Source organism: Oryzias melastigma, linkage group LG20, assembly GCF_002922805.2.
Source record: "Oryzias melastigma strain HK-1 linkage group LG20, ASM292280v2, whole genome shotgun sequence".
Taxonomy (NCBI): domain Eukaryota; kingdom Metazoa; phylum Chordata; class Actinopteri; order Beloniformes; family Adrianichthyidae; genus Oryzias; species Oryzias melastigma.
In genome coordinates this window covers 15,040,121-15,052,734 of record NC_050531.1, presented here as the reverse complement: position 1 = coordinate 15,052,734, position 12,614 = coordinate 15,040,121, and the positions used below count along the sequence as shown (strand labels likewise).

The following is a 12,614-nucleotide window of genomic DNA, read 5'->3' as shown; positions in this document are numbered from 1 at the left end:
CATCAAGTGTCATTTCATTTTCTCAATTTCTTCCCTTTGCCCTCCTTCCTGTGGAGTAATTAGGTTAAACGGTGCATTTTTGACACAGTGTGACCCCGGGAAATGCGTTTCTACATCACTGACGGAGGTGCAGGGTGGGCCAGGAAGAAGAATGTGCGGGGGAGGGGTGTGGTGCAAAGAGCAGCAGACAAGATGATTGAGCTCAAATTAAAAATGGTCAGCTGTAGAATAAAACAGCTCTGAAAGTCTGAACACTGACTTAGGAAAGAAGGGGGCGAGGAAAGAATAGCTACATCCTGAAAAACCAACATTCAATCTAAAGAAATCATCTTTCTGGGGAATTCATGATCACAAAACGTAGAAACACCAACGTGAGGTGTTGACTTGGTCTTACGTGTGACTAGAGACCTGTAGTGGCCTCTTTTTTGGAAAGGAAATTCCATTCATTTCATGTCTTGCCCTCACAATGCTCCACTCACTATAGCTCACGCTTCCTCTGGCCTTGACACACAACCCAACACCACACCCCAAATTAATCATTTCCCACCCCCCACAAAAACTACAGTTCTTAAATAAAGTTTTTTCACGTTCTCTCTGACCAACACAAAATTAGATTCTCGCTTTATTTCTTGGGTTTTGGTTATAAGTAAGAGCTGACTTTGACTCAGCCTGCACATTTAAGCCTACCTTCATCTTCTGAACACTGAGGGCTGCTTTGATGTAGCGGGGGGTTCTGCATCTGCTGTGCTGCACCCACTAATCCCCTCGCTTGCCTTCAACGTTGCATGAAGAGCATTTTATGGAGTGACGGTATAAGTAAATCGAATAGATGCTTCTTTCAGAACAGGATAATGAGCCTTGTGCACAGGACGACGCTATAAGAGTTTTGGTACTAAAGTTCATGAGTTGGATTGTTGGCATACTGTGACCTGCATTACGCGGTTCATGAAAACCCCCGGCCTGTCAGACTTTGACTCTCCACACATGTTAAAACTGGCTGCAATAAGAGCATCTAGGCTGCGTGTGATTTTCCTGCAGACACAAGAAAAACTGGATGATCAAATACACAGAGTTGTGTTAAAACAGGCCTGTGTGGTCTCACTCAGGTTGAGTCTCTGCTAATAAAATCTGATTTTGGCTAAGATGGAGACATCTGAACATCCTCAACTGATGCTTTCATACGGAAAAAAGACTCATAAACTTGAAAGACATTTTGAAAATGGAAGGCGCTGCTGTCAACTTTAGTTAAGAGTGTGCACTACAGTGAAATTAAACAAAACCAAGCTGTAAAAGTGGCACGAAGGCTTGGAAGGAGAAGTCTACGCCTAAATTAATTAAGAATTAGAGACAGATGATGTTAGATGAAACTTAAGAGAAAATATAACCAGCACCATCTGCACTAAATTCAAAGTGTGAAAGCACTTTGGCTGAGGTGGAGTGTGTAACCCACACTGTGAAATTAGTTTGTCATGTTTTATCAGTAGACCACCGATTCAGAGCTTGAAGAAGTTTTTCTGAGTCTGAGGGATGGAAGCAGCAGGTGGAACACAGCGACTGATGTTTGAGAAGTCTGCTGACTCGCCAAGATTTGTCAGTTTTTGCCATGTCAGAACCAGCTGATTCATGTTGATCACATAAACAGTCAAAGAGGTTATGGTAAGTCAGAGATTGTGTTATTTAGAGTTAGAAATGTTAACAAAGACTGAGTTTTTCTTAATAAATACTGATTTTTCAATTCAATTTTCAATTTTATCTATTTATATAGCCCATTATCACAAAACAATTGTCTCATAAGTTTCTCTATGTGGTCACTCTGGTCAGGTTTAATGGATAAATATAACTACGTATCATTCACATACATTACAGTGAAAATTAATGCTGTGTTTCCTGATTGTGTTTCCTAAGGGCAGCATGTAAAGCATGAACAGGATGGGCCCTAGAACAGAGCCCTGTGGGACTCCGTAGCTATTTCGAGTACAATGAGAGGACTGCCATTTACATTAATAAACTGGTATCTATCAGGTAAGGATTCAAACCATCGGAGGGCAGATCCTCTGATCTCTTTGTCGTGCTCTACGCTTTGGGGTAAGATCCTATGGTCGATCGTATCAAAGGCTGCGTTAAGGTCAAACAGGACCAGAACAGAGATTAGTCCCTTTTCTGAAGCCAAAAACAAGTCATTAGTGATTCTAACTAGTGCAGTTTTAGTGCTATGGTGAGGTCACTGAAAATCTTTTTGCATTAAGTTTTGTGTATGGTCATTACCACCTGCTTTACACAACTTTTGTGTGCACAGAGGTAGAAGCCTCTGAACTCTCATTATTAGTAATATTATTATTTTTTATTGTTTATAAAAGCTACTTTTAGTGGTTAGATATTTATACAAGACTTCAGGGAAGTTGAGGATTGATTTAGATTGTTGGGCATTGTGGAGAATATTTTAGCATTTAATAAAAAATACTAAGATCCAACGTACAACGCTGTGAAAAGCATAACTGTAATGAGCCAGTGTTGTTTTGATTTACAACACAGTTTTTACTCTGATGCTTTAGACTAATCTAATGCTCTGCATACAAGTGTAATACTGTAACATCTCCCGGTGTGCTGCAGCTCAGCAGTTCTCTTTAGGGATGTTTGCTCTGATCAAAAAAAACAAGCCCAGCTCTACCACTGAATAGAAATGTTATAAACAGCTTTAAGCTGTAGATGCTGAATAAAAGGAGTAAGAGAAAAAAAACAGACCGAATAAAAGGCACAGGGCTGCACTGAATGAATGAACACCCGCCTGACATGTTCTGTGAGGAATCAGCCGTGACCTCACTTTGTAAACTTTATTCTACCGAGTCCATCTGGGCATTTATTTTGGAAAAATTCATTATTCCGGGACATTCAAAGCAGCTGTTTTGAGTCAGACCGGCGGTGCTGCGTTTTGTTCCCGACAGATTTTCTTCCTTATTTTTTTCCCCTTTCAAACGGGGACAAAAGGAATAGAGCCTTCTGGGAAATCAGCTGTGTGAATGCAAATGAGAAGTGACATTTCTGTTAAAATGAATTTTCTTAATCTACCAAGTCCCCGCTGCGGGCGGAGTGGCGGGACAGGCGGGGAAGTCAAACTTGTGGGACCTGTGGTACCACGCAGCGCCTTTCCAGGAAGCATTTGGTGTTAAAAACAGAAACGGCTTTGAGAGAGGATTTGTAGACTTGATCCCGGCAGACTCTCATAGCTTACCTACGCCTCCTTGCATCAGCACCCCTCACATCTCCCTGACTCCCACTCTTCTTCTCCAGAGAGTATGCAAATATGAGCTCTACTGAGCTTGTTTAACGTTTACTGTAAAGTTGTTTTTCTTGACTTAAAAAAGTCAACTTTAAAACTGTTTTGAAATGTAGAATTTTAAATTCGTGAGCAAATCTCATATTTTTTTAACCAAGAATTTCTTTTAATTTCTCCTCCGTTTACACAAAACGTTTCTACAGCAGATATACATCTTTTCTTGGAATGTAGAAAGACGATGTCCATGAACATATCTTTCTATTAATGTCGCTCTTCCTCTGCTGGAAAAGAGCTGCACATGGCATCAAAGACAAATCATGAAACACACTTACCTTTAAAGAAGACAAACTTGCCCTCGCTGTTCTCGTAGACGGCATCAATTTTGGGTGGGAGGCCTCTCCAGAAGACGCTGATGCGCATGGGGTATCCTGGTGGCACAGAGTTATCCCGCACTCGCCAAAACCACTGGTCCTGAGAGTGAAAAGGAACTCTTGTCAGGAAAAACACCCATTTAGCAGAAATCTAAGATAAGTGCTTTTAAACTGCAGCAGCTTAGAGCAACATTTGCTTAAGTAACCTCTTGAAACTCCCTTGTTTTAGGGGGTTAGAAGGAACTCTGACCATAGAGTAAAACACCCAGCAAATATCATAACTGCTTTGACAGATGGAGGGGAAAGTGTGGGCTGGTTTGATTCATTGTTAGTTTAGCTTTTGGCAAGCAAGTGTTTTCAGTGGAAAAGCCAAACCTGCCTGCCAAACACCAGCGTTGCAGCTAGCGCAGTATTTAGCAGCTGAGGATATTTTGGTTGGTGATAAGGAACAGACGAAAAGGAACAAGAACACCATTTATTTATGGCGTGTGGGTTCATAAATGTGCATTTAGCACCTTTTGTCGTTGACGAGGTGTGAAACGTCCGGACGGATCAGAAATGTTAGAGTTTGAGGAAATGCTCAGAACAATAAACTTCCCAGATCTAGGAGAGAAATTGATCGAAGTCCGATTTCTGACACCAGTTGGCAGGAAATCCTTGCATCTGATAGCAGCCATTTCAGGCCAAGCGCTCAAAACAAAAACTGCTGCTTTGACAGCCGTGATGCCTATAAGATACACGTTCTCAGGTTCCAGGAAAAGGCTCAGCGGATGTGCCTCTACATGCAGAACTCGCAGAACGCATTGGGAAAACCATCAAGCACTGGGGGCAAAGCGATAGCCAGGAGCTTTATGAGAAGCCAAGGGGCTTGATTCCCCTTTGGGGAGGGGAAACATGCGTGCAGCCAACTGGAAGGTGTGCCTTTTTGATGTCGGATGAAACTTGATGACAGAAGGAGCTGGGGGACACCCAGATGCAAAAGCCATTAGAACCCGATGAGATGTCCCACCCTGGGCCAATTGCACTTCCAGAATGTGCTCAGCTCTCTGACCAAAATGACCTGACCCACAGTGAGGGGACATGGCGATACAGAGAGGAGAGACCCTCAGTAGCACCCTTGTTTAATGAGCAAGATGAATAAAAACATTTTTCACTGACTAACCCCTCCTTTTAATTGAGCCCCAATCTTCATCCTCATTCCTCCTCTTTTCCATCTCTCAGTGACGCTCTGTACCTGCTGCCTCCACACATTTCAATTGTTCAGCATTTTCCACCCTACAAGGCCTGTCCGGTAATTGAAAACAGATCAAACCGTGAAATCTGACCCATTTGAATCCCTCTGACTTTAGAAAAAAACAAAAAAAAAATGTTCTCTTTCTGGCTCCCTTCCTGTCCCACTCCCACTCTGAAAATAAAGCTCAAGAAAGCAGGCTTCATTATTTGGAAAAACTTCAGCAGAAATGCTGCAATTACAGAAGCGTCCACCAAAAGTTCTGTGTTAGCACTACACCAAAAAATGTAGAGAAAACAGAACAGAGAAGGTCTTTTCTCTCATACACCTGTGCGGCAGACAATAATGGATTAAGAGCTCACATGCTCCTCAGAGAAACATGAATTCTGTCACGCTACAAGCTTCTACCAATCCGGAAAAATTTGTGAAAAGAGCAACAGAGACTGTATGACACATCCTCATGAAAGCAACAGACAGCGTGGCACAAAAACAGATCGACTTCAAAGAAACGAGTGTGAAAAGACAAAGAAATGACAGAAAATTGACTGAACAGCAATAGAGAAACTACAAAGAGACTCAAAATGACCAAAAATTGGCTCAAAATTACTGCAGAGAGATGGAGGACAAACTTGACGTGACACAAAATCATGCAAAACTGTGTTGTCTCTTTCGGTTAAAGGGACCTCTATTGTGTAGGAGGGGTGCAGGGGGGCTTTTAGTATGTCTGAAACCATAAAGCCGACATTCAGATCATTTCATGTCACACTGTTGATTCTTTGTGGCCTGACAGAAAGGAATAGAGACCTTTTTTCTAGCTGTTGTTGGGCTCAGTCGCTTTACAAAAAAATGAAAACAGTTAAAACGGAGTCAGGAGTTGGACGGGAAACTTCCCTCACCTGAGCGAGTGCAACTCCAACTTCTGTCAATAACAACACATGACGTGGCAGTTATTGAGGGATATTCTCAGGTCAAACTTTTTAACCCCAACGGCTTCCGTTAGTGTCCACACTCATGGCAGCTCAACACTTCATCCGTGTGTTTGTCCGATAGAACATGAGGCTTTATGGGGGATTTTTGAAAAGCAGCCTTTAATAGGATGGTTTGTTCCATGATCAATATGATGTCTGCTACAGTACGGAGGGATAAACGGACATAAGCTTCATGGTTTCAGCAGACTGGAGAAGAACAGATGTGTTGAGTGATGTGATGGCTTTTTGTTTTGGGGCATCCATGGTGAATCTGGATTTCAGAAAGTACAGTATCTGAAATAACAGTGAGGAAGTACAACTTCCCTCTGAGGATGATGGTACACGGAAAGTCAAACTTTGAGGACGGAGGTTTGCTTTTATGTTTGGATCGAACTTTCCTGACCCGGTACACTGCTCTGATCTCAGATCCAGTGAACATCCTCAGGATGAGCGTGAGCAGCACAGTGACTCATTTTTGTCCAACGTTATGCCTGGCTTCCCAAACGCTTTACAGAATCAATGCGTGCAAATTCCCAGAGAATTACTCCAAAATCCATCGGAAAGCCTTCTGAGAAAAGTAAAGAGTGCAATAGCAATAAACCAGGATCAACATCGTATTAGTGTCTATACACTTGGGCACAATGTTATTAAATCGTTGGTGTAATGGTCAGGCAAATGTTTGCAGTTAAAGCAAACACAAACAGCTCTGCCACGTCTAACAAGCAACAGACACTTAGCTCAGTTTAGGCTAATGGTAGGGCTCATGGAAAAGAACAATTGGGTTTAGTAGCAGTTTATGTAAATTCAAGAAATAACATTTAAGCACTGATGAGTAAAATTCAAATGTCTTCCAACATTTAACATTTCATTAACCAGAGCTAAAGTAGCTGCTGAGTCAATCTGCCGCTGGCTGTGAATGAATGTTTCAGTTCAAAAGTGAGAGTTACGCTCATTTATTTTATCTAAATTCATTTTTCTTAAAGCTTGCAGCCCATCTGAGAAATAATTGGTATGTAAATGTTGAAACTTGATGAAGTAAAATGAAATAATTGTAGTCCAGAAACCCCTACTCCTCCATATATGTCAGCATTGAGAAAAGACGCGCCTCAAGAAGGCAGTAGATACTCCACTTAATCACTAATGATGAGAAACAAAAACAGATCTGGTATTTTACCAAAAAAGGAGATAGATTCTAAATAGTTACTGTTAAATAAAATAATCTTTTTGCTTGAAAAAATCTAAATTAAAGCTCTTAACCCGAACACATTTACCATTAGGAAATGGCATATGGATTTAATGTATATTATCTTAGAGTGGAAAACTTTCAGTCACAAAAACAGTAGCTAATGTCTTCCAATGCTGCTGGTTGGATTTCTGTTCCACCAAGAAAATATTGTAGCTTAAATGAAACTGTGTCGCAGTAAAAGGTTGACCCAAATCCCTTAAATCCCTGCGTGCATTTTCTGGCTCTACAAACTGAGAAAACTGCAGTGAGCCATGAAGCCATCCAAACTTCAATAATGATGTCTGAGAATGTACATCTATTTTTTTTTTTTACTGCGGTTCGAGGCTGATGGGAGCTGAAAGAACTGGTGGAAACTTTCTGTCTGATTCTCAGCTCAGCTCAGCTCAGAGTACTGTGGTACACCTGGACAAAGCTGGTTATAAGCGGGGGGAAAAAGGACGGTTGAGGTATGAATACATGCATATAAATGAATGTTTGTTTTTGCCAAATGGTCGTGAGTTCATAAAAAGTTAAGTCGGAGGAGTTCCAACATATAAAATCTAAAACTTTGTAGTCTTAATGGGACATTTACACGTAAGACTGAATGAAGACTGAACTTTTTTGCAAGGATTCAATTCAAGAATCAGGACGCTTTATGGTCATTTCAACCTATAAGATATATTGCTAAAGATGGCCTGCTAGCCTGTTACCATTGTTCAAGACGCATAAAGAGCAACGCCACATTGGAATGGTTTGTAAACAATGAGATACAGCTTAGCGGACACGGTAAAATGCTTAACTTTGGTATGATTTTAAATGAAAAAAACAAGACACATACCATTTTCTGAAAAAATCCTACAACAGCTAAAATCTTCAGTTCCAAATAGATCAAAAGGATGAAATTTTGGAGCAAAGAATCCTTCAAAAACATCAACTTGAAAAAGGATATCACCACTGAGAAATTACAACAAAGTGACAAAACGTTCGTATTAAACTAATACAAGCCGTAGACACTTAAGACGTGGTTCCTGCTCCAGGAGTCATCACTCAAAGCTTTCTTAAAGCCTCATTTGTGTAGTTTGGCGTTGTCAGTTGAAAAATACACATCTCTAATTATGATTCCAGATAAACTGGTTTGCAGTTGGGCAGCTTTAATTATGTGGTGGAAAAAAAAGGTGTTAACACAAAATGTCAGCTTTTTAGCAGAGATCTGGCAGAAGGGTGATAGAGAGGGAAGAAATATTAAGACCACCTGCTCCTCCTAGTGATCACACAGGCACAGGAAATCCAAGCTAAACTTATTGATTTCACTTTACTGAAGCACTCCTGATTAGCAGAGGGAAAAGGAGGTGATTTACGGGCAAATAATGAGCAAGTCAACCCACTTTCTCATATTTCTGGCGCGCCTAATGATACGATGTGCAGAAAGTTGACTTAAACATATAGTTCTGCGCTCCACAAATCACCTCTCTCCGTTAGCCTTTAGTCTGGTTTTCATATGGACCTTTGGGAAAATGGGAGCTGGTGTTGGTGAAACATTTAAGACGTAAAAGTCGAGAATCAACAGAAGACGACAGTGGTTGGAATGCGATCCGGACATTCCTACCAGTTGTAAAAACACCCTTTGTTCATTATTTAATAAAAAAAAATATATTAAAATTAATAAAAAGGTTGTTTGAGAGTATTGCTTTTGATGAGAGGAGTAACTGTTAAAGAAAAGTGATCATCCATCCATCCATCCATTTTCTAGACCGCTTCTTCCCTTTCGGGGTCGCGGGGGTGCCGGAGCCTATCCCGGCTACTGAAGGGCGAAGGCGAGGTACACCCTGGACAGGTCGCCAGTCTGTCGCAGGGCCTCAATCACACACACATTCACTCTCACATTCACACCTGCGTGAAAACCCACGCATTCACGGGGAGAACATGCAAACTCCACACAGAAAGGTCCCAGCCGGGATTCGAACCGGGGCCTTCTCACTGTGAGGCAAGAGTGCTAACCACTGCGCCACCGTGCAGCCCGAAACCCACATTTTAGAGACATTTTTCATTTCTTCATATAGAACAGAAAAACATCTAAAATTCCTGATTTCAAGACCAGAAATAAAAGAAAGAAAAAGTCTGTCTGAAAAAAACTTTAACCAACTTCAAATCTGGGTGCTACAGAATCCCTAAAGGGACATCAAAGTAAAAAGAAAAATTGAAGTTAAATACAAACAATTAACTGGTGCACAGCAGATAGTAACCAGAAACCTTTTTTTTTTTTTTTAATTGTACTTCCATTTTTTTTTTTTTTTTTTACTTCAATGTCCCCTTAGGGCTCCATAAGGTTCATATTAGATGATACAAATTATTAGATGCTCACTGTAAACTTCTATATTTAAAGCATGCGAACAAGAAAATATCCCAAAAAAGTAATTTTATTTTCATCTCAGAAACAAAAAAAAAAATCTGTTCCTCTTGTCTGGCCCTTAAAGCTCCGACAGTCTTTTAGCCACAGATTGTTGCTACATGTAAAAATCAACTTAAAATCTAAGTTAGCCAATCACAATCAAGAAATTGTAGATCATAGAAAGGCTGTATACTTTTGATTTTGAAGGCCAGACTTTGGATATGCCTGATCTAAGGAGAACAAAAAAATTACTGATTTGATTCTAAAACTTCAGTTTATTTTATAAAACATTTATTCTTTTTTGTTGGAATTCCTTTGTGAAAGCTTTACTTTGGATTATCTTCTTTTAAGACTACCTACAATATAAAACAATCTATAAAAACAAAAAAAAATCACACAAATCAATATTAAAAAATGTTTAGTAAGCCACGACTCAGAACAGAAGCTGTTTCAGTGTGCCAGACAAAGAATGCAATAAAAGTTCCAGCCAAACATTATTTATGACTGTTTTAATCCTATTCTTTTAAAGCTTTAAAACTTCATAAATTTGTCAACTGCATGGCCATAAAGGCCTTTCCAAGTGACCAATGGATGTCATCCTGTGTAGCGAGCTTCCAGAGAAATCTCCTATAGCAGAAATCCCATGATCCTCATCACTTTGAGATGTCAAACTCTTCTTCTGTGAGGCATTCATGAGCTGCAGCAGACTGAGAGTCTGTCAGACCAAAGTCTGCATTCTGCATGTTGTGACTGGCAGTTACCGTTTCCTCCATGAAGCAGACACAGACGTCTGATTATGGTCAAAAACGTTCACAAGTAGTGGCTCTGACTCAAAGCCCGGCTGGAGATTTCAGATATATATTTTTAAAAAAAAGCAAAATAAAAGTTGCTACATGGGGTTCAAAAGCCCAAAGATAGGCCGTCCCCCCCCAAGTTCTCCAAGCTTCTTATTTAACTGATGAAGGCTCTATTTATATCCCCAGGAAAATACAGTTGCTCTTACATAAAGCAGATGCACTAATTCTCCCTGCAGTGGAAAACACAGAACAGCTTTGTGCTGACCCGAGAACTGCGTGTTGCCAAAGCCGTCTGCTCACCAGCTCACACCAAGAACATAAACTTTTTGTGTGCAGCGACACAAGAGAGTTCATGGGAAAAAAAGGAGGCATTGCACAAAACAAAGTCCAGTCTCAGTAAAAAATCAACTTAAACCAAAGAGTTTTTTTTTATTTTTAAAAAAAGAACAAATTAATCATCAAAGTTCTCAACTAGACATTCATTGTGTTCACACCAAACCAGATTCACGCGGCACATTTGCGTCCTCCGCCTCTGTTTTGACGCACAACAAATTCGCTGCTCATCACTTGTCCAAAAATGTCTTCATAAACTCCCGCTGGGTGTGAGAGGAGCTACTGTCCAACACAGTTTCCGCTACAACCGCATCAATAAGCACATCTTCACGTCTGGGTTCATGACATCATTCAGAAACTCTCTCAATACTGTGAGGTTGAACTTCTACTGCAGGATCTGAATGACTGCTTCTGTGGTACTCTGTGACCCAGTTTGACGACTTGCTGTTAATAGTCCAAGTTGGAAAAAAAATCCAAATAAGAATAAAATTAGAGGACCTTCCTATTAGGGGTGTAGGAAAAAATCGATTCTGATATTTTGTTTGGTAATACTTGTATCGACCTAAAATCCGGACAAGACGATATTTAATTAAATATTTATGAGCGTCGTTCAGTGTTTTACTTTGTTTTCCACCAAGGTTAAGATGACTGAACTTGTGTGGCAAAATATTCATCCAAAGTCAGAATTTTTGCCACATCGCCTGAAACATGCTGTTGCTGAAGCTTGCTTGAAACTGACCATTCTTTGACACAAATCACGTTCACTGTGAACACAGCTTAAGGATTTACTACTAGCCTTTAGTCTCCAGAGCATTTTCCACCATCATTTTACAACTAAATTCTAGATATATTTTCAAAAGCACATGCTAGATGGGAGGTAGACAAGTTCAAACTGGTGTTGCTGCATCTTCCTTTGTTTGCAAACAGGTCTCAACCCTACAGGCCATTTAAACTGGTCTGAATTAAGCAATAAGTTGCGTTTATCAGTCAATAAGTCAAATACTTTCCCCCAGAAATGTCAAGCAGGAAAAGACTCTTGAGGCACAGAGGGTTGTTTTGGCCTCCAAAGACTGATTGCTTTTCCAAGAAGCGAGTACAAGCTAAACAGCTCAGAGGTTCAAAAAGACTTGTGGAATACAAATGTGAAAAAGCTGCAGGTCTGTTTTGATATGAGAGACTCTTCATTTACCTTAAAGACGAACATCTCCCGCCTTAGTATGGCCAAGGTGTTGAAGTCTCCGTCGCAGATGTTTGGTTTAGCATTTGGAGGTGACGGCGTGTCTCCGGGGGGAAACCACGGGGGCCGCGGCTGTCTGTCTGGCTTACGGGGGTCTGAGGGAGGATGGGAACGGGGAGGGGGCGCCGTGGGCAAAGCCTTGGTGGGCTGGGGAATCCTATCAGGCGGGCCTGGAGGAAGTCAGAGAAATAAATCTCACTTTGTTTCAACACATAAATCTGCAGCATGCTGTTTTTACAACCAAACCACTTTTTTAACAAACTGTAAAGGGGAAGTGGTGTAATGAATCACACCTCATCGAGCCATAATGAAAAGACAACATATTCTCTGGGTGAGGAAATCAGAATTTATGTTTTTGGAACTATTGGGAAATGTGCTACTTGCTGAGCGGTTAATGCAACACAGGACGTCTTAGCAGCAAACTGAAGATGTCCAATATCCAGATGTTCAAATACAAGAGAATCCCTAACCTGAGGGAGACCCATAATTACATACGTAACAAAGGATCTATTGACTAATTGTCTGTTGTTTTTTTTCTGTCTCTAGAAACACAAGAAACTCTAAACCTCTTAAAGACCCACTGCAATGAAAATTGTTTTGATGTTTTCAACATTTTTTGTTGCATTTTTCTCATGGAGGACACATATACAGAAAACTAAGATTAAAATTGCATTTCTGAGTATTTCTTTTTTCAAATCATTGTGAATCAGAAATGCAGTAGAAAAAAGATTGTATTTGTGACATCAAGCCAAAACGACTGTTACGGTGACTACGCTAACTTATAATCTT

The 12,614-nt window shown here is 40.5% G+C and overlaps 1 protein-coding gene across 2 annotated transcripts in view; it reads right to left on the bottom strand.

Annotated features, from left to right (window-relative positions):
• The window catches only part of LOC112151285 (matrix metalloproteinase-16), a 75,338-nt gene that overhangs the window by 7,547 nt on the left and 55,177 nt on the right, over window positions 1-12,614 (bottom strand). For both annotated transcript variants that reach the window (XM_024280120.2, XM_024280122.2), the window contains 2 exons: window positions 11,778-11,995; window positions 3,607-3,745 (listed from right to left, as the gene is read on the bottom strand). In XM_024280120.2, the coding sequence (XP_024135888.1) occupies window positions 3,607-3,745; window positions 11,778-11,995 (357 nt within the window). The remainder of the gene's footprint in view (window positions 1-3,606; window positions 3,746-11,777; window positions 11,996-12,614) is intronic.